General features: G+C 40.1%; 1 protein-coding gene across 3 annotated transcripts in view; it reads right to left on the reverse strand.

Annotated features, from left to right (window-relative positions):
- STXBP4 (syntaxin binding protein 4) overlaps positions 1-23,068 on the reverse strand; it is a 194,423-nt gene that overhangs the window by 32,779 nt on the left and 138,576 nt on the right. For all 3 annotated transcript variants that reach the window (XM_019517254.1, XM_019517249.1, XM_019517241.1), the window contains one exon: positions 1,028-1,085. In XM_019517254.1, the coding sequence (XP_019372799.1) occupies positions 1,028-1,085 (58 nt within the window). The remainder of the gene's footprint in view (positions 1-1,027; positions 1,086-23,068) is intronic.

Below are 23,068 nucleotides of genomic sequence, written 5' to 3' on the forward strand. Positions count from 1 at the left end.
AGGGGTGACCACCAGGATCTGGGGGAACGTTTGATCACCAGAGCGCCCCAAGGGATGACGACGTTGAACCGTCATAAACTACTATAAGACCGTTTCAGGCTGGACAAAAGGAAGAATTTCTTTACCGTCCAAGCCCCCAAGGTCTGGAACAGCCTGCCATCGGAAGCGGTTCAAGCACCTACATTGAACACCTTCAAGAGCAAATTGGATGCTTATCTTGCTGGGATCCTATGACCCCAGCTGACTTCCTGCCCTTCGGGTGGGGGGGCTGGACTCGATGATCTTTCGAGGTCCCTTCCAGTCGTAATGTCTATGAAATCTATGAAAAGGGGAAACCATGAAGGGAGACAAACACACACTACTGGAAAGCATTCAGGTACACTCTACGCAGAATAGAAGGAGACTGGGAAGCTACATCCATCACTTCCCTAACTAGCTGTCCAGGAACCACTGCAGGTAGCAGAAAGGATTCTTGAGTGTGCTTACAGAATGACTGGGCCACCAGCATCGAATCTTAGGTAGATCCATAGTGTCGGTGAACCTAGAGAAACCTATGATTTTGAGGATGACTTTGGGAAGAGTTCCTTCGACTGGAACCAGAGCTACATGCAAACTCCCAAGTACAGTACTATATAGTCCCTTCTGTGGGACCACAACGCCAACTTAAACAGCATTTGTATGGTTATATGTTCAGGTGGATGGACATCTTAGGGGATGGAATTTTTTCAATTCTATTGCATACATTGCTGGATGATGCTTGTTGCGCTACTGATTTTTATGTAGCTTCTAGGGCTGCTTGTACACGCCACAGGGGTTTCATTCAGTTTAGTTCTCCCTAAATTGAAACGGTGGGTTTTTAAAAATACCGCTTCAATTTAGGGAGAATTAAACCTTAGTATACCCCTATGGCACGTACACAAGGGTGGGGGCCCGATCCTTACCTGCCTCTTTGGTGGGGGGTGGGGGGGTTGGATCTCCTTCCAGATGCAATAGAAACAATTTACGTGGCTTTGATGCCACTACTTACTTGATAAAGTACTTGATTCCATCAGCTGTGTATGCTTCTTCCCATCCATAAGGTAGGCCTAGAGGGAAAGAAAGGAAGAAAATTACTCTTAAGGATGGAGAGAAGGGATTAACCTACAGTTTGGATATAATACTGATTAAAACCCCATGCTCTTCCACCTGACAATATTACCGTTAGAATCCCACCATATTTTGTACACATACCAATAATACTTATTTGCAATCAAGGTAAACAGACATACTATGCCTTTGACAAAAACTTGGATGTGTAAATGTAAAATGTACACTTGCTTCCAAATCAAAGACTATTTACAAGCTACTACATGAAGTGTTTATTAGCCATGTGACTGCTACTAAAGTCACTGGGAGCCACAGAATTGAATCCCAGAGCACTTAACTAATTAATGGAAAATTTGTGAGAGGATGGCACTAGGTTTAATAACTAACCTACCTCTTCTTTCCCTGTCAGGTAATTATTAGGAGCACAGAATTCTGAGATGCAACCCTGGTTATTCACAATGGATTTTATTTGGAATATTGCTGTACAAAAAAGACTGCTGCTAATTTTCTGGTCTTGGGTAATGGACACCGAGAACGATCTGAACTTGACTTTTTGCCTGTGCCATGCTATGCCTCTTCTCTTCTCTTTGAAAATTTATTTTAAAAAGAAAAAAAAATGAAAAGCAATCCATGGCAATGGATTACACAGCATGCATCCTGGATCAGACCAACTCTTCACAGAGGTTGAAAAAAAGTTGGAGAGAGCAGCATTAGTCAATGGGAAAAGATACTCCTGTACTCAGGTAGCAGTATATTGTAACTCTCTGCAAGGTGTATTTGATTTAAAAGCTGTACTGAATTGTTTGCAACACATAATCTCTGAAAACTTCTCCACGAGGGAAGTCCCCAAGCGTAATGGCATTAGAAACCCTTCCCCAAAAAGTGCCTAGATTCTTCCCTTCCACCACTTCACCTGGATATCTATCTTCACCATTACTCCCTTCCCAAGCGTCTATTATATCGGCTGAGACACTTAGCACGGCGGGGGGGGGCTTACTTCTCAAACATGGGCAGAGCTCTTTGCACCTGCAGAATCATCACTTTCCAGAGCACAGTGAGGGAGCAGGTGCAAACGATTTTGCAATGCTGATTAGGCCCAGAGGTACTGACTTAACAAAATCAAAGAGCATTAAGTTATGCCCACTGGGTGAAGAGGCTCAGTGTCCTCTATGCTATTTAATGGAGCTTTAAAAAAAAAGTTTCAGTGGAACTTTTCCAACTAGCTCAATCTTGTAATGTCTCTTCAACATGGCACCTTCTATGGTGCTTGCTTAACCCATGGTCTTTGTCAATGACATCTACCACAAATGTCCACAAGCTCCTCAAAATATATCACCCAGTACCTTCGGGGCAAAAAACTATGGCTATCTTCTTCTATAGGATAAATATAAGGTTGTTGAGGCATAACAGCTCCTGGGATATCCCCTGTGAGGGATGGTGGGAGGAAGATGAGTAAAATTAAACTAGCAACCAACAGCTGTGAGAAGAAGCAGACTCTGTTCCCCCTTTTTTCTCCAAAATGTATGAACCAGCTGACAATGTCATTAAGAATAGCTGATTACATGCATAATAGCTTGACAGGAGAGGAAACAGATGAGAACCCAACATGAGGTACAATTTTGAAATTGAAAATAAACCATTTTTTTCAGATTCATTTTCTGAATTAAAAGAAAATAAAACTCCTAAAAGACCTCATGCTTCTACAATCAGAAAAGATGGAACTGTTCCTCCCAAATGGTAATTCGCCTATGGATTTCCAGGTGGTTGGGATTTTGCCCTACATATATGTCTGCTTCCTCTGAGCCCTCATCAGCCCTGTTAATGCTTTGCCAATTTGCATGCTCCAACATTAGAGTAGAATACATCCGCTCAATCATTAAAGAGACCTCAGTGACTGATTTGCCTTCACACCTTAACAAGTCCTCAGTGATGATTGCTTTATTCAGCAGTGACAACCACTCTGGCGGTGGCGAGGGATCTGACTGATTAGATACAAGGGACTGCCTTCATTACAGCATGTTCAGAATTCGCAGGACCATTGATCAGCCAAGTGTATGAAACAAATTAAACTCTGTTAGCTGGTAATACCTTGCCATCCATCTCGCTGTCTCAGTGTCATTTGCAACTATGATATCTCTGATTACAGCAAAGGAAAGCAAGCACTGGAAGCCCCTGGATTTGGCTTGGATAACCGATGATTTCATCCAACCGCTCCACTTCATTGTTGAAAGGAAAATAACGTACAACTACAAGTTTCCATGAAGAAGCAATTACTGACAAGTGAGTGCAAGAACATGAATGTTCATTATTGATGATGGCATGTCACCTGGAAAAAAGGCTAGAAACAGATGTTGCATTTGTCCCTGGACAAGCTGTATCTGTATTTGTCCCTGAACAGAAATATCCTAGGATTGGTGTGTACATACATCACCTTTCTAATCAGGTTTTGGAGAGCAGCTGAACATACTGCCGCTTTTCTGAAATTGATTCAGTGATGCAATCCCAGGATCACTGTTCAGATAAAATGTTAGTATTTCTTATCCCATGAACCTTTCTAGGATTTGTCTGGGACAACAGGCATGGATGTCTGAACAACTACACTTTGTCCAAGGATAAAATGGTTTATCCTGGGATAAATGCAATGTATGTTCCTTAGGAGCTGTTAAGATATCTGCTAGTCCTTCATTTGGCTTCCTGACTTCTACTGCATCAATTTAAAACTCCTCCTCACACAACACATCAAAACACCAAAGTCTTTAATTTTATTTCCTGTATTTCATATTTGTCTCCTTATTCCCTCCTCCTTCATCCTCTGTTACCACTGTTTGCACTTCTTTTTCACACTACTCCTTAGGCTACCTCCTAAGCCTTGCTCTCTTGCTTCTGCTGTCCTTGAGTAGCCCTTTCACTTCCTTCATGACTACTCTTTCGAGGAATCATTCATACATTGATCTACTGCAACTGAAGCCTTGCTTGTAGAAAGGTTTGCTCCTGGAGGGGAAACTTCCAATTGGAGTTAATAGGAGCTGAAGGTGCTCAGTAATAATCAGGTGTGTGATCTGAAATGTTTAAGATGTGGCCTGCCTAATGTTAAACTCATTCACTCTTAGATGTCTTTTGTTTCCTACCAGTTTTGTGAAGGGCTACATTTATTTACAGAACTGCGTTAAGTAATAGATGTAGGTGGTGGGCACCTGCAAACTGCTTCTTTCAAAAGAAAAGAACCCCCCCCCCCCCAATCTTATTTCAAAAGTAGCTGCTGTGCAAAAGAAAACCCAAATTGTGCTGCCTGAACGTCACAAATAGGTGATGTTTCCAAACTTAGATACAAACCAGTGTCATAATAATATTTAAATAAGAGCTAGCATAAAACTGCATGCACCTGTTTCTAAAGCAGTATAGTCTTTGAATATAGGACATACCAGACTGGTTTAAACTTCGCCAGAATTCATTACAAACTGCCAATGTTGTGTAACACTAGTTTACATACAACTTTGCTAAAATGAACCCCGATGTTGTATCCTGAGTATTTAATTGACTAATGCAAGGGAAATACTTGGAAAAGCAACTTCCAAGTACTCTAATACCCTGTTGCAGCTGACTACAGAGCAGCAGGGCAGTCTGCCTGGTGACTGCTTGCCTTGGGTGCAAGAGACCACAGTGGTTACCACAGCTCTAAAATAAAGGGCAGGGATGAGATGATATGAAGGAAAACAGGACTTGAAAGCCTTAGATTTGATTGAAACTATTCAGTACTTCATGAGCTAGGGCTTTTGCTTGGGTCTGTGGGGAAGGACAATGTTTTCTGTACTGATGCCTGGGTCCCTGTAGATTGCAATAAATGGAAAGCCAGACACCAGACTAGATCATCAACTAGTGTGAATACAGACCGCATGCTGCTTATCCTATCCCACGTCTTGTACTGTCCTCTAGAATAGGAAATGCAGAAAGCATGGTCATGACAGCATGTTGTTAAGGGAAATAAGGCTTTTACATTTTCTGGGAAGGGGCTGAGAGCTTTCATGGACTACCACCCAGTGCAGACTGCCTCTGTGCAACACAGCCAACTCCTGAAATGCACAGATAGTCACAGCTGTACAACACTGAATTGGTAGTTCTGTGCAGCAGTGCTAATTTTAAAAGAAAATTCTGCCTGATTTATTCAAGTCTTGATTGAATTTCCTCATTTTACTGGGCAGTCATCACAGCCTGTAAATAGTGAAGTGATGCCATTATTTGAGTAAGACATTAATGAAAAAAACAAGTAGTTACTGGTTTCAAAGAGAGATGCAGCTGTGCTCCTGATCAAACTTACCTAGCACCAAAACATGTACGTTCTTACTCAATTTTTGCTCTGGCAAAACTGGCACAGATTTGTCTTTGTGGGCTAAAAACTGCTGAGCTACACCCCCAAATATACTGTAATTTCATATTTTCTAATATATTTGGTGAATACAAGAAAAGCAGTCAGGGTCTAGCTGTACTAAAAGCTTAAGCACATTCTTGTGTTTAAGCATGTAAGTGGTTAAGTCAGGTGTAGATCAGAGCTTTGGTACTAATAAATAGAGCTGTTCCTTAGGTAAAAAATGATCTTAGGTACCTACAGGAAGTCTGGGCAGTCCTGTGGGATACCAATGTATTCAGTGATATGCTTGCAGGGATAGGTTCATGTTAAACACACAGCTGTGTAAAATGTGGAGTTTTTTTAACGTCTCACCCACTTCTGCTCCTCCCAAAGATGTCTAACTTAATTCATCTGAGCTGTGGTCTCTCTTGCATAACATTTATTTTCCATTGTACATTACTTTCTGTTTTCTGACCTTTTCCTCACTAATATGGCTAAATGGACTGATTTGTATCACGATGTACTACATTTTTATCTGATCTATCCAGGTTCTTTTATGTCCCTTTGCAACGCACCATTTTTAACTCCATATTAGGGGTGTGCGAAGTTTTGGCCACGGATTCAATCTGGAGAAGATTCGGCCCGATTTGGAGACCTAATCACCGTATCTGAATCGAATCAGGAGACCAAAAAAAACCCTCCGAATCGATTTGGAGCCTCCTGGATTGGTGAGATCATAACTGGGTACAACTGTGGAGCACAAAAATGTTGAGTGCCTTGTAGAGTGAACTTCATTTAACAGGGACTTCTTGGGAACAAAAACAAACGAGTAAGCAAAACCCTCACTTCCTTCCTCCCCAGGTGAAAGTCCAAGTGTCCAGAATCTTTAAGGGCTGTACAGCCTTGCCCTATCGTTTTATATTTAATTACATAAAAAAAAAATGTTGAGATATTTGTAGTCCCTTCTTTATTCACAGATGTTTTGGTCACTGCACTATAAGCATGCTTAGTAGCTTTAAAAAAGTACATATTGGCATTATAAAATGCTCCATAGCTTGGGCTGATTAAGAGTTCCACTTTGAACAGATGCAATGATCCCCTCTCAAAAGTCCTAACAATAGCATGAATCGTGGGCCATACTTTTAGCAGAGTAGGGCAGGTGATGCATGTAACCATTTTATAAAAACATTCTGACCTTTTAATTGTTCTCGTCAGATTAAATTTGCCCCAGTTTTGTTGAAACTATTCATTTATTTTGCTTACAAACATTTAGCATTGCCTTCAAGCTTTTCACAAAGTGAGCGACACTTCATTTCTTTATACAGCCCAATTATCATCACTGCTACTGGTACCAGTACCTTCAAGGAAGAACATAGCAACCTAATCTCCTACATGAAGCATACAGATCCTTTCACAACAACTCACAGCTTTATAATCCATAGTGACACGGGAGCTTGCCTACATTTAGTTTCCCATCATGGTTAATCAAGCTCCTGGCTGTATCATTAAATCACCTAAGATGGAGTATAAGGTCTGTCTAGAATTATGAAGCCAAGCTGTACATGTATTCATATTCAAAGTGAAAAAAAATTCTCTGAGCAATACAAGGATTAAGCATGCCTATATTCACATCTTCTCTGATTGTTGCCTTAATTATATAATTATATTTTTTTTAAAAGAAAAGAAAAACGGTGCGATTTAGTTCAGTATCACCCTAACTTTTTTCTCTATGCTGGTTGATGATTAAAATAAATGACCTTGGGAAAAAAAAAAAAAGAGGTGATTCCTACAGATAAAACACTGAAATAAATTCAACAGCATATTATTGGGATAACAAATTTGCTGCAGTGCACTGAACAGTTATTTTCTTCTTTGTCTTCTGACAAACGATACCAGGAATAAATGACATCCACTAATCCAGCTCTTACCCCTTCTCATCATGGCCTATTTATGATGAAAGTTTCTCAAAAAATCAAATCCTTTTGAAAAGATCCTCAAGGCCTGCTTGTTTCCCTGTAGTACCATCTGGCAACGTGGAGATAGGATGGGGAGCTGAGGATCCCATTTGCTGACTCTAAACCTCCTGGTCTGGAAGCCAAGAGTTTTAGTAAATTATGGGGAAAAGTCCGGCATGAGTTAGTGAGATAACCTGTGTTACACAAAACTGGCAGAAGAGCCCCCCCTAAGAGGCTATACGCATTAGCGTATCTTGAAAAAGTCAGTAGAGAGATACTTAATCTGAGGTGTGCCAAAAAGAGCTTGAGCATACCTGAGAAAACGGCCTTTTACTTCTGAGGTTGTGGACAACGCCTACTGTGTGCTCACAAATTGCATGAAAAAAGCAGGTTCAGAGAAATGGCGTTCAGAAACTAATGCATGCTTTAGGTTAGCATCCGCGTGCTGTCCCATTCCACGGTCTCCCCCACACAAATATGCATTTTCACCTTATGAATAACGCTCTAGCTAGAGGGACATTCCATTCTTTCCTGCTGCATATCGAATTCCATTCTCGGAACTGGATCTTCTTTTGTTGTTGCAGGTTTAGTAAAAGAGAGATGGCCTCCGTGCTTTACAAGTAGTGACATGAGAGAAGTCAAACCAACAGAAGCTCATGCTAATTTACAGAGTGGCTGGCATATTGGCTTACTTTCCCCCTCAAAATAATTATGTTCCCAGAAACTGCAATTCAGCCGAAATCTTTTTTTTTTGTTTTGGTCCCTCTTACATTCAGGGAGTGTGTTTTCCCAGTTCCTGTTAATTTGACTCCTCTGTGTTAGAAAACAGTCTTGTTTGCATCCAGTGAGCCAACAAGGGAACTTCTGTGCACCAAATAACAATATCCAAACGTTACTAAATAATTTTAGGCAACAAGTTAAATTTGTCAGAAAACCTGACCTAGCGATCATCTCTGAAAGCTTTTGAAAATGTTGAATAAGGACATCCCCTTTATTCTATTATTGGCCTGAAACTAATCTCAAAAATAGCAGTTATAGACCTATTAACAGCAATCATCCTATCAGTTGATTTATTTAGTGGCATTTGACTGATCGGGGATTAAGGTGCATGATGGAACTTCTTATCAGATACCATTATAGCTGCCCTAGGTTCTTCTAACTTGCAAAATGAAGATATCAACATTTTGAACCAATTTTGTCTGTTAGCATGGCTACAAAAGTTCTTCAGAAATTAATGGGAGTTGCACCCATCCATCCATCCATTTCATCCAAGTTTGGATTTCTCAGTCTCAAAGAAGGGTAAAGATACCCCTCTTGAAATGGTACCTTCCTCCTCCTGCCCCATACGAAAAGGTGAATATGTGACATTTTAAAAAACATTTCTGAAAAATTAGTGGAAGAGGATATACATCGTTTCCCCCTCCAAACAACAGAACAATGTGTTCTTTTCAAATACAAGCTTTTCATACTGTAAGATCTGAGCCATCTCCATTGCTCTGGCAAGTTATTAAAATCAGAAGAGAAAGGTCTAGCTGAGACTCATTTTCAGCTAAGCAGGAGGCTAGTGGTAAAAGTAAGAAATAAGCATGTGGTATCGAACATGAGCAATAAAACACCTTCTCTTGCCTCACCAATGGCAATCAAACATGTACAAACAATTATACACAAATCACTGAAGTCAACAAACCTTGCAGGTCACACTTAAAAATAACACTGCTATAAAACTTCCTGGCTATATTTTAAAGGAAAGAGAAATAAAGTACTGTATGGTCTTTGTCACCAAATAGAGCTGTTCCCCTTCTGGACTACATTGCCTAAGAAATCCATGCATTTGTCAACACAACATATATGAATGCTAGGCCAGCACCAATTAAAAAATCCAGGGCAGTTCTATTCTATTAGCCAAAATTGTGCTCGAGCGTTGCTACATCTAAATGAAATGTGGACTACTGGTAGCTGAGAGAAGATTATCCAAAATAATGCCTGCAAATTCTATCAAGTCTTGTGATAAAAGGTAGCACAAAAGACCAAAATATTATCAGTAATTACTGTTTCATGGGATTTAGTTGGCTTACAAGGAAACCGCCCCCCCCGAATATTCAACATATTACACTGAAAGGTTACAGTACTTATTTTTATGCAGTGCTATCAAAATAATATATAACTCATATATTAAGGTATTACTTATTTAAGCAACAGTTACCAGGCTCAACAGCAGATTCTGGGAAGGATGGATTAACATAGAAGCAGTATTTTCACTGAAGCTTTAAATATTTTGGTGGTGAATATCATAGATTCCTGTACCTGACCTCCGTCAGTAATTTGTTCAATAAAATATAAGCTGTCAGAGAGGTGAAGAATACAAAAAGCAGATGAGAGCTCCAGAGCAGAGGCAAATGGCTTATTTTGACTGAACATGGAATGTTGCTGCATAAATCTGGCAATTAATATTTCCTTTTGGAACTGCAGTTAGGAAATCAATTATTTGAGGATTATTTTTTGCAGCTTTGATTTGAATTTCTTATTTAAGTGCTGCTGTCTTTCCAGTGGAGGCACTGTATTATAGCGATACAGTAGGCAGCGCACCCAAAACTCTTCTATGTAGGATTATTATTATTATTATTATTAAAGCAGCCAAGGGTAAAAGTGGAAGCAATGCAGAAAATCAAAAGAGTACAAATCCAGGAATCTGCCTCCACAGAGTAAGCTTCCAAAAACTCATCAGGAGAGTGATGCTTACCCTTCACTAACGTTCATGTCCTTTAGCTGCCAATTCAACACCTTTGTTTTAATCTTAAAAAGGCCCTAACCCCCTACATCACAAATGCTCACCAATGTATGACCTGCTGAGACAAATATGTTTCTCTAGGATGTAGCTGACTGTGCTCTGCATCAAATTCTTGAGAATGGACAAAAAAATCACTCTGTGCTGGGAGATTTCTTTGAATTCATGCTACTCAAAATTATAATTATTTTTTAGTCTGAGAATTGATTGTGAATGGTTCTTTGCAGGCATTCAATACTTTGTGTTCAGGTGGGATTGCTTATTGTAGAGTGGTCTGGGATTTCTCTTTCTGACTGAAAGTGCATGAAAGCAGTTTTGGAACGTACACTCGTGTGTGTAAATCCAAACTGTGGTTTTTGTTCAAACTCAAACTGTGGTCAACTTGCAGGGGTGAGACTGAACTTTTGGTTAAAGTCAAATGGAGGATGAAGGCAAGGAACTCATTCTGTATTGTAAAACAGGAGGAAAATGAACTGTGGTCTGACGAGCCCCTAACTCGGAAAACCCTGGCAGTAGAACCCAGGTCATTTGCATCCGGTGGTTTGCAACCTGCTTAGCTGCCAGGTTCAAGATGAGCCACTCGGATAGTCACTACAGCTATAACTTCAAAGGGCATTTCTTCTCTGATCAAATGGAGCGCTTTAGTGGTCCTGGGCCACTGACTGGAAAAGCACTGCCTTTCGAAATAAAAGTGCAGCAAATTGCGAGAGCACTTCAATGGTCCCATTCACTTGTTTCACGTGGCTCTGCATACCCCCAGCTGATTCGCAAGCTCTCATTTTTGCAAGGGGGTAACCTAACCCTGTGAAGTATTTAGGTTGCATAGTGCATGCAGTGTACGCATACGCTGGGTCTCAATTTTGGCTTCTAAAAGCTCTTGGGCAATCACATAGGGAAGTTAATTCAGAGTATGGCAAAATGCAAATTTAAAGCCAATTAGTTCTTTGTTAAGTGTCCTGTGTGGACACTTGTATTCCAGAATAAAGGTGCCTTATTCTGAAGTAGCATAATCCACTTCCAAATGCAACTGAACTAAATCAGAACGAGATACTCTTATTTATAGATTGCAAGTATTCTGGAAGATGAACAAATACACAAGCAATTAAACAGTAACAGTTAATCAGCAACAGCTATTCTGGAATACCTCACTATGGAGGAAAAAACCCTAAATCTTTTTCTACCCTTTTAAATTCCCCTGTTCTCTTGCTCTCTTGATTGCTATCTGCATCCTGGAATTCATCTGTCTCCTTTCTTTAGCGGATGAGCTTCTCCTGTCACCATCTATTGTGCTATCCACCCACTTCCATCACTGTCATTCCACATTGCTCACTGAAGCACGTGACTGTTAAATATAAGTTTAATTAGAAAGCGTAGCATTTATTGGTCACAAATCAAAATGACTGTGTCTAAAATTAGAACTGAGCAAAACTGACTGAAATTCTAAAAGTAATAGTATTAAATGATATGTTTTTCTCGCTAAGTAATATCTGACTTTCATGCACTGAGGGTGAAATTAAACTCAGTGCAGAGGAGCCACCTACACTGAAGATACAGACCTCTTCCTACTGGAGTTAATTTAATCTCTGAATGTCTCTTAATGGAGAATAGCAGACTTCATCATATTTTTAATGCAAGGATGTGTATTGCTTTTCTTCAAAAACAAAACAAAACACGGGCACAAAACAATCCTGTAGGCTATTTAATAAAAAGTTCTTGTAGTTACATCTGGAAGTTAAATAAGGGATATATCAACAGACATGCTTTTTAGATCACTCTGTTTTAAAAAAATACATCAACACCTGTCTAGAGCCCAGGATAAGCTATTCCTAAATCAGAATATATGGAACTGGGTGAAGGAATTAGCTGAGGAAATTTTAGAGCCATTGGTTATCCCTCTTTGAGGACTTCTGGAGGTCAGGTGAAGTCCCAGATGTTTAATGCCCATCTTTAAGAAAGGGAAGAAGGAGGATCCAGGGACTTGCAGATTAGTCAGCCTGACCTCAATACCTGGACAGATCATGGAGCAGGTTCTCAAGGAATCTACTGTGAAGCACCTAGAGGAGAACAAGGTGATCAGCAACAACCAGCATGGATTCACAAACAGCAAGTTATTCCTGACCAACCTGATTTTCTTCTATGATAAGAAGACAAGCTCTGTGGATGTGGGGGGACATCAGTGGATATTACCTACCTTGACTTTAGCAAGGCTTTTGACACTGTTTCTCACGATTTTCTCATTAACAAGCTATGGAAATACAGACAAGATAAAGGTACTGTAAAGTGGGTACATAACTGGTTGCATCATCATGCTTGGTAAGTAATCATTCTTGGCTCAATGTCTGGCTGGCAGAGCTATCAAGTGGGGCTTCCCAAGGGACTGGGTCGGGTATTGTTTAATATCTTCATTAATTATTTGGATGACGGTTTGAGTGTATGCCTAGCCAACTGGCAAAAAACACCAAATTGGGTGGAGTTGCAGAGTCTTCAGAGGGTAGGGCTAGGATCCAGAATGACCTAGACAGACTGGAAAAATGGTCCACAATCCACCAGATAATATTCAGCAAGGACAAGTGCAAAGTCCTGCACTTGGGATAGGATAACTGCATGCAGAGATACAGACTGGGGAATGACAGGCAAGGCTGTAGTATTGCAGAGAAGAACCTGGGGATTACAGGAGACCATAAACTGAATATGAGCCAACAGTGTGCTCTTGTTGGTTCAATGCACTGTTTGTATTAACAGGAGTGCCACTTGCTAATCAAGGGAAGCTCTATTCAACACTGGTGAGGCCTCACCTGGAGCACTGTGTCCAATCTGGGGCCTCACACTTCGAGAAGGATGTGGACAGATTGGAAAAATTCCAGCACAAAGCATCAAAAATGATTAGGGGCCTTGGAAACATAACATACTGATGGGCTGAAAGAACAAGAGTTCGTTAGTATGGAAAAATCCAAGATTGACGGGGGCTTGATAAGTCTTCAAATACCTGACTAGAAATTACATTGATGATGGAGATGGCTGTAGGGGACAGGACTAGGAGCAATGGCCTCAAGCGTCAGCAGGAATAATTTAGGTTGGAGGTTAGGAGGAACTTTTTGACTATGAGGGTGGTCAAACACTGGAACAGGCTACTTGAAGAAACTGTAAAATCTCTATCTTTGGAACGTTTCAACAGCGGGTTAGACCAACACTTGGCTGAGACGGTCTAGTCAGGAATGGCTTGGATTTGAGCAGGAGGCTGGACTAGATGACCTTGTGAGGTCCCTTCCAGCCCTACTTTCCTATGATTCCTATGAGATTATCCAAGTGAAAAAGGCCCAAATTCAGTTCTCAGAACAGTTAAGGATGCAAGAAAATAACCTATAAATAACGTCCACTTAAAACACATATGTTTTACATTGCTAGGTAGAAGTCAATCCTATAAAGAAAGCTGTCTTAAGACTTCTGTGGCACTTAAATTGTATCTCAGGCATAACCATTTTCCTTCTGCTAACCCCTCTTAAAAACACGCAGATGTCCTATTAGGTTCTTCTCTTTCAGTCTTCTTTATTCTCCCTGGCATCTACACTATCATACCCGTGCATCATATCTCAGTGACTGGCTAGTTTCTAGCTTCTTAAATCTTATCTACTTAAAAAAGGGATGATGGAAGGGACTCTTTTTTTTCAAAATAAGCACAGTTTCCTTGCAAAGATTTGACTGCAGCACAGTCATAGCAACCAGGAACCCAGCACGGGCTGGCTGCCCACATATCTACCCAGCTTCTTGGGTAGCTTTTTGGGTTGGGAGTTCTGTGTTGTCATGACTGTTTCAATGTCTGAGTTAGCCAGTTGAAATCTAGCTTGCATAGGTCTACATAAGTGGACTGCAGTGTAGTCATAGACAGATATCTACTTTTTCACCTCCACTGGTGGTTGAACCACATTGGCAGGATAAGGTGAAGGGAAGAGTGATTTTGTACACAAGGAGATTCTGGATTCAGGTCCTGTCTCTGGTGCAAACTGCCTGTGTGACTTACCTCTGTGCTTCAACTTCTCATCTACAGCATTATAATAATGTTCCCTTCCCCTACCCTAGGTGTGTCCTGATTATTTAGACTTTAAAAGCACTTTGAGGTAGGGATTCTTCTACTTTATTACACATAGCACTTAGCACAAAAAATCCCTAGAAATACTGCAATATAAATGAATATGGGCATGGAGGAAGCTCACGCTACCCATTGCAATGACTTAGTCTAAGGAGCATGAACTTCTGTTTCCATAGCTATTGAGACTAGGCATGACGTTCATGGGAAGTTGCACAAAGTCAGGTGAATTTTGTCACAGAAAGGATGCATAGAAAAATGGAATAAAGACCCCAGGATTTAGCCCTAAGTTTTTAAAAGTCAGCTTTTTAATAAAGTCTTGCACAAGAAATATTGGAGAGGAAACTAACAAGTCTCATCTGCATATTGGCTCATCTGCAGTTTAAGGTTTAATAATGTCGTATACTTGTTTTTCATTCTTAAAATGTTTTGATTAAAAAGTCAGCACAGACACTACCTGCTCAACAGCTTACTCATCATTTATCATTAAAGGTAGGTGAATGGAGAGAAAATAAATCGGCTTTCTAGAGATGACAATACAGAGGTTTGAAATCTAGGTCACATTAAAGAACATTTAAACACTGAATTTTTTTCCTTACTGTAAAACAACAGGAACAGTGAATACATTACTTATCAATTACTGTACAATTAGATAAGTTTACATTTGGCAACCATTGATCCTCCTGGATCACGGTGTATGCACGATGGCCACCCAGACCTTTGATGCATATGCCTGGCAGGAAGTTTTTGGAGGAGTGGAGGCTGGCCACTGAGACAGAATCCAAAGACCAAACTAAGTCCAGATGTTTGGTGCCTCCATGGCTGTAGTCGTATAAGTGTCTGGGAATCAAACCCAGGTCTCCTGTGTGGTAGACAAAGATTCTAGCACTGAACCACCCTACTCCACAATTAATATGTATATTAAATACGTAATTAACTTTACTGGGAGAACATCCAGGCACCCCAAGGGAAGACAAGCTCTAATGGTCCCAAACTGCTGGAAGACCATTTTAGATTGGACATAAGGAAAAACTTCTTCACTGTCTGAGTCTCTAGATTCTGGAACAGACTCCCCCAGAAGTGATGCAAGCACCTACTTTGGATACTTTTAAAGAAATGCTTGGATGCCTATCTTGGTGGGGTCATCTGACCCCAGCTGACTTCCTGTGCCTTGGACAGGGGGCTGGACCTGATGATCTCACGAGGTCCCTTCCAGCCCTAATGTCTATGAAATCTATGAAATATAAAAAGATTTTGCGTATACCTATCTTTGGCTTTTTATCTGGCTTCCCTATTTGTGTGCACATAGGAGTTTTTATATTTCGAACCTCAGACGTCAGATCAAATATGTGAACCCCGACTCCTCTATCCTGTGGAAACACCTACAGCAAAGAGACGATACTAATCCATGACTAAAGTTCTTGAGATGTACTGTCCGCATGGATGCCCTCCAGGTGGGTTTGCCTGCACCACAGCACTCAAGCTTGGAAACTTTGTATCTGCAGTAATTGCCACTAGATTACATTGACATGCAACATTTACTGGTCCCCATTTCGAAGACACCTGCATGATCTACATTTATAAGAGCAATCAATTACAGTTTCCCTTGACATCAAGCAACACCACACTCCTTCCAATTTTTTGCTTTAAAAATCAATCCACAGCCTGGCCAAACAAACATGTTTTACCCTGTGTTTTGAAACTTGCCAGACAGATATAAAAACCAGCCCCCTCAACAAAACAAACAGCTCCCTCCCTTCACTCCCCAAGATCAAGTGCAAGCAAAACCAAAAGAAAACCACTCTGTGAATTTGTTTGGTACCTCCCACTCATTTATACATCACTGGACCCCATATTTATGGTTGGAAGAAATTGGGCAGAACTGTCCATAGCTTCCTGAGACTTCCTGATTCTAGGGATAGGTCATGACATCTTCTGTCTTTAAAATCCAGGAGGCTTCATAGAAAATTAAAAAGAAAGGCTTCTTGGCACACGCAGGAGCTTTTTCAACAAAGACGATGCTGTATGTCCAATTTGCTATTTAAGCATGTAGATAATAAGTATGTGATGATTATTAACCTAACTTAGACCGAGCACATTCTTCCATCCCAGGACAGCATTTGTGATCCAAGGAATAATGAAAAATAATGTAGAAAAACACAGTGCAATAAAACTTTTGGACAAACTTGAACAGAACCTATGCCGCCTGCCCCTATTTTCAGGCTTGCAGTCCCTCATTAGTCATCCTTCTTCATAATGAAGACTTTAAGAGGATGAGACAGTGTAAGGTGCTGCATGACACTGCCTTAGAGTCATCCACTGACATCTTTTTGTCAATGAAAATACACTGCAGAAATGTAATATAGACAGGACTGATAAAATAGGAACAAGCTAGTTTTTTAAACAATCTCTAAGCCACTAAGAAACCTGCCTATTTGTTCCTGAGAGTGCAGAAGATGACTAGGTACATTGTAATCAGTTTGGCTGCTATCATACTTGTTGAAAGGTTGGATCAGAGTTTCTTATTAATACGTCTTCCATCTACTCAGACAAATCTCTCTCAAGCTGATTACAATGGAGTATTTGTAAAGCAGGCACTGCACTCAGACTCAGGAGATCTCTCTTCAGTATCCAGGTTTTTTTAGACTTACTTTGGGACTTTTCATTAGTCACTGCCCTTCTTTATGGCTAAGTTACCTCATTTATAAAATAGGATAAGCTGTTGTTATGATACATTTGAGGCACTCAGATACTATGATATTGGAACCAATATCTTTTAACAGGTGAGAACCCTACAAAACCTTGGACCCTTAAAAGGTGAAACAGAAGAACATTTTCAGTTTTGATTTAGAAAAATAAAAGCTAAGTGAGGGGGGAAAAATACCCAACACTGGCTCAAATATTTTGGGTTGAAGAGTTCGTTGTCAGAAAATAATGTTTTCATGAAATTGGAGTATTTTGTAGGAACTTATTAATTAAAAAAAACATAGAGGAGTGTGAAAGCAAATTGTTAAGGCTGTCCCATTTTCTTTCAGTAATGTCAAAATGTGTTTAGATAAGGAAAAGAAGTCTCATTTCTGACTACCCCCTCAGCTTCGATATTGGACACATTTTAATTTTGCAGTACATTTATATACATTTTATCTAAACACACTAGATATTGTGTATCTTTTGACATTATCAAGATGAAAGTATTAAATGTCATTGAAATGAAACATTTATAAGTTCCTAAGTTCTTTGAAATTTCAATTCAATATAAGCCCCCCCAAAACAAACAAACAAACAAACAAACAAACAAACAAACAAACAAACAAACAAACCCAATTGAAGTTTTTCTCACTCCGATTTGGAACAAATACAGAACCAGATATGTCAGAGGATTGCCAGAACCGAAATGGCAATTTCTGGCCAGTTCTGCAAAACACTTTTTCTATTTTGCACAAAAGTTTTAAACCTTGAACTGTAGCTTCTTTTGTAGATTAGGGTATTGTGGTCAAGATCCTCAGTTGGTTTAAATTAACATGGCTTCATGGGCTTAAGGAAAAAAGAGGACACATGAGCATTCTTAATCCATCAATGAGACTGTGGTGAAAATGTCCAAATATGCCCTATTCACTTCTTCTCACGAGTGTTAGGAGAGGTGGAACTGTACTAAGGGCAGCAAAGAAGCAGAGCATTCACAGTTGCAGGCAAGATGGCAGAGAGATGAGGTCAAGTTTTATCTTGTTGATGACTCAAACTCATGCTAAGCTTGGACCTACTCACAAAAGTTAAAATACCGAATACTGAAGCTAATTGCATAATGGAAGAGGATGCGAGTTCATGGCTAGGCCATCTGAGAAGGAATAATGAAGTATCTCTTTCAGCTTATCTTGCTATATTCAGGATGAGATTTCAGGCAGACTCTTAGTTGTCTGGTGTGTAACCACATGAAATGTCTATCCTTGATTAATTAGTATGGTAAATATTTTTTTTGTGACTAACTCGTGTTTATGTGCAGGAAGAGACATTCTCCATATGTGATAGATGTCTCCTCCTGATTTAGTATGTTTTTCCTGGCTGTTAATAAGTTTCTTGATATGTTCCAAACTGGATCACCTCTTGTTACTGAAGAAGGTAACTCATTCAAAGTAGAAATTTCTGATAACCAGTAATGAGCAGGTTTTTCCTGTCAATTACTGCTCGGGACTTTCTCTTGATTTACACAACTAAAAGAATGCTTTAAAGATACTAAACTAAGGGTATAAAAAGGCAGTAAAACAGAAAACAGCACGCGCGCTTCAAGAGCGAGAAATGTCTCTGACACCAGCTGCTGATGCGCCCAACTTACACGAGAAGTTGAAGAGAAACAGACCGTCTCTTCGTCTCCTGTTTGGTAAGAAATCACCACCTTATAGCTAACTACTGGACTTCGATTTGGTTTGGGCTTACTTGACTTTAGTTTAAAAACTTGTAGTAAATAAAGCCTTTCTATCACTCATTGAATGAGGTGTCTTGTCAATCCCTGGGCAAGTCCAGAATCCTAGGTTTTTATTTGCTAACACCTTTAAACATCAAGGTATAGCCTGACCCATCCATACCTGTGCTTGCTCAAGCTACCCAGAAACGTAGAGCATATCCAAGTGCTAGGACTCGGCCCAGATCTCGAGGCTGTGTGTCAGAGTTAGCAGACTGAGCGCTCAACTTCTTATAAATATTTAACTGATGATTTGGTTCAACAATTAGCTATGCAAAAACAAGCTGGTAGTTTTCATATCATCTCCTTATACATCATCTACACAGAACATGCTTGGATTTGTCCCGAGGACTATAGAAACTGTTCTCAATGCTACAGTAGTTTGACTTTTAATTTCAATTTGTTTTGTTTTTCTATCTACATAGAAGAAGAAGCTGTTCCCTTCTGGCTTTGTTATTGTGACCTGATTTTCAATGCATCTAACAAGCTGTTAACAAGCTGCCAATTATCTATGCAAATGAGTAGGAAAAGATATAAAGTTTAAGGATTCTAGTACAAAATGTAAACTTATTATTATTTCATTAACTGTCTTTACCCATATGTCTTAGAACACCCTTGCTATCTTGCATGCAACAAACAACTTGAAAATGAATCAGAGGTGAAAGGTTGCACTTACTCTGTACTTTCATAAGTTTACAAAAATATAAATCAAGACAAATTATGCTCTCAGGAACACTGGCATAAATTTGGAATAACTTGACCACATTGAAGTTACTCCAGATTTCAAGTGGCACAACTTCAAATCAGAATTTGTCTTGAATTTTAAAGGGACTCTATTTTAAGATGCAATTTACTTTCAGTGATTTGCTCCTTTCTAGAGAAAGGGAGAACAGATCTGGGACATAACCTGCATCTCTGGCAAAATCATTGCAAATAACTTCACTTACATGACCCATAGAGACCCACTTTGAAAACGTAATGCCTTATCAATACAATGGCTAGAATATCTTCTACAGGAACATTTACAATTTGATATTAAAATTCCAGCTGACCTGCTAAAATCCATTAATTAAAGTCAATTTATGCAGTTAGTAATTCAATATATCCGATATTCTGCCATTAATAAGATTTCATCCAATTTGTCCACATTTGGGTTCTTATCAAGAATTAATTTACAGATTATTTTAGAAAGAGCCAGGTTTCTTTAATGCAGGCTGAATGACAGTTTTGTGATTTCTAATTCCACTGTAAAATGGTGCTATTATTCACAAGCTGGCACAAGCTTCTAATTGGGAATTACATTTATGGCTATATTTCCAGGTGTGAGAAAAATGATCCTCATCAAAATAATTAGAGTAGGTAGGAGACCGCAGGCTCATATGTGCTGTTTGAGAGAAATGGGTGAATGGAGCTGTTTCACTTCAGCAAAGAACAGTTTTTAGGAACTCAGCAATTGCTCAGACATTAGTTTTTATTCTAGACCAGGGGTGTTCAATTTATCCAGTCCTGCTGGCTGAATAAGGAGCATGGAGCTGGTCTGGAGGCCAGCTCAGACCCACAGATCAGCCTTACAAAGTGGAGCAAGCCCACAGGGTCAGCCCAGAGCAGACAGCTTATGCAGTGTGCACCTTGGGCGAGTCCTGCACGTTGCATGCAGTGCATGCCAGCACCAATCCGGAGCTCGTGTGTGGAGCCAGCATGGGGCATTTGCACTGGACTGGCTCCAGGTGCCAACTTTGATGCATGGGGTCAGTCTGTGGGACCAATTTGGACCAGCCCTGGAGCCAGTGTATGAGGCCGGGCCAGGTTGGTGCAATGCGGTGTGAGCCCCCGACTGGCCCTCTGTGCTGCAAGCAAGATTCAGCCCAATGTACTACATGCAGCAGGCGCCAGCCCCAGTCTGGAGCTTGTGCCCCACACGGTGTGCTGGGTGGGCACGAAGCACCTGTACCAGACTGGCTTTGGCATTCAGGGACAGTCCGTAGGCCCAATCCAGCCCTGGAGCCAGCACGCAGGGCCAGTCCTGCACTGGTGTCGTGTACACCATGCACTGGATAGGCTCCACATGCAGCATGTAGGGTCAGTCCAACACCCATGAGCTGGATCCTAGGGCTTTGCAGGCTAGGTCTGGCCAAGACGCAGCATCTCTGACACCCCCGTTCTAGACCAACAGTCTGACAAGATTAAAACACCTTCATCTTAATCTCTCCCAATTTGCCTAGACTGACTTCAATTGTGAGAACTACCAGCTTTTACGATTGCTGAGCATTTATCTCCACTTCAGCACTAGCACCTTTTCTTCCCCACCATGTTTCAGATGGTGCTCCTCTCTGCATCCAGTCTTTCTTTTATTTCTTTGATGATCTTTTTTAAAGCTAAAGTATTGCAAACATCAATCCTTCTTTCATTTTCCCCCTTACTACCAGCAAACCCACCTTGTTCCCCCTGTCCTGACTGTCTTAGACAGTCCAGTTTATCATCCCAGCCATATTAGGAAAAACTCTCTCATGAGGGGGTAATAAAGCACTAGACCAGGTTACACAGAGAGGCTGTGAAATCTCCTTGAAGATTTTTAAGACTTGGCTAAACAAAGCCTTGGCTGCTTTGTGCAGGGAGTTGCATTAGATGACCTCCTGAAGTTCCTTATAACCCTAATTTTCTACGATTCTGTGAATTCTTTCAGTTTTACTGTAGCATAAAATTAAGCACCTAAAAGTTAATGTTTTTACATTAGCTGCTTGCTCTGTTATCTCAACTAATGCCAAGATATACATGTTTGGAAATGCATTTTTCTGGACCTTGACAATAGCGTCCTCAGCTTGCTGTGGTTCTGGGTTTGCAGTTCAGCAATGCAAAGAACTGCTAGCACAAGTTAGAAGCCAAGTACAGTTGTCAAGGAAATGGGCACTAATCATCTGGGTTGCTGATGCGTGCATATTATTCAAATCAAAATTAGCTCTGATATATGCACTCAGCGTTCCTTGATTTGGGGGAAATAAGTCATTACCTGAAGTTAATTAATGTGTGATTTAATAAGATTGTAAGACTCCTTTGCATGCACCTTCAGTCAACTATTACAACATCCCTCAACTCACTGAATTATGGGATGCCACTAAACTGATGGAATTTTTCAAGGTCTCTTTAAACCTGGGATTGGAGCAACATAAGGTATTACAGTGCAGAGTATATGGTGCATGTAACTGGTAGGTGTTAAGACTGCATATAGAGAGTCATTTCCCTCATATGTTACTTTTGCATTCCTTGCTTAGCTATCATCACATCAAAGCATACTTCACCCAGATAAGAACAAGAAATCTGCCTTCCAAGAGAGCTAGAAAAAAGTCTACTGGTCAGTGATATACTGTTTCTTGAGGGAAGTCTACATGGAAGAGAAAGTAGAAAAAACATGCACAACAAGCTTGAGAACCTACAGCAGTATAGCTGTCATAATTCAATATTAGTCGCAACTCCAAATGTTACTTTGTGATAGATATTCATTTAATATTGCATATATGCATTGCTATGTATTAATATGTACTTAATAGGTTATAATAAAAATAGCCCCCGCATATGTCTCTAGTTGACACTCATGCCAGTTTTACCATAAAGCCAATGACTGAACATTCATGGTATCTAGTCCAAAACTGAACTCAATGGCAGTTTTGCTACTGACTTCAACAGAAACATAATCAAACGCAAGAGGAGGAGTGAAAAACACTTTAGCCACTTTTGTTAGTCAGGTGGAAGGCAAGGATGAGATACTAGGGGGGAAGCCTGTATTACAGCCGAGTGGCTGTACTTGTTCTGAAGATTAATGGAGGATTTCTTTCAAGGGATATCAACCAACACTACCTTCACACCCACATAATACACAATAAAGAACAGAGAAAAAATTAAGACTTTTAAATGCATATAAGTCTTTCTTACGCTTGGTCAGGTGGCTAGGCAAAGCAACTTCATTAATAAATGAATCAGTTCAACCACCCAATGATACCAGAACAGAGCAGAAAAGAGAAGGTACGCGTGTGAAAATAAATTCCTATGGCACAAAAGATCTGTTTTCTCCTTGGGTTAATTTTTTTAGGTAGAGTATGCTGTAAGCTTATCACATCTTTAAGTAACAAGCTGTGACTGAGATAGAGCCTAAGACAAAGAAACAAAATTCTACTTGGCTTTTCAGGTGCATCTCTGTCATTCTTACGGGAGTCATTTCTTCAAGAAGATGACCTGTATGTTCTTTCAGCTGCTGTGTAAGCTGTCTTTGGAGTGTCTTTGCTGAACTACTTAAAATTTACACGCTATCAGTAATTGATATACATATAGATAATGACTTTGGTTTACTTTCTACAGCCCAGCA

Source organism: Gavialis gangeticus, unplaced genomic scaffold (genome assembly GCF_001723915.1).
Source record: "Gavialis gangeticus isolate Ggan-Ray unplaced genomic scaffold, GavGan_comp1, whole genome shotgun sequence".
Classification (NCBI taxonomy): Eukaryota; Metazoa; Chordata; order Crocodylia; family Gavialidae; genus Gavialis; species Gavialis gangeticus.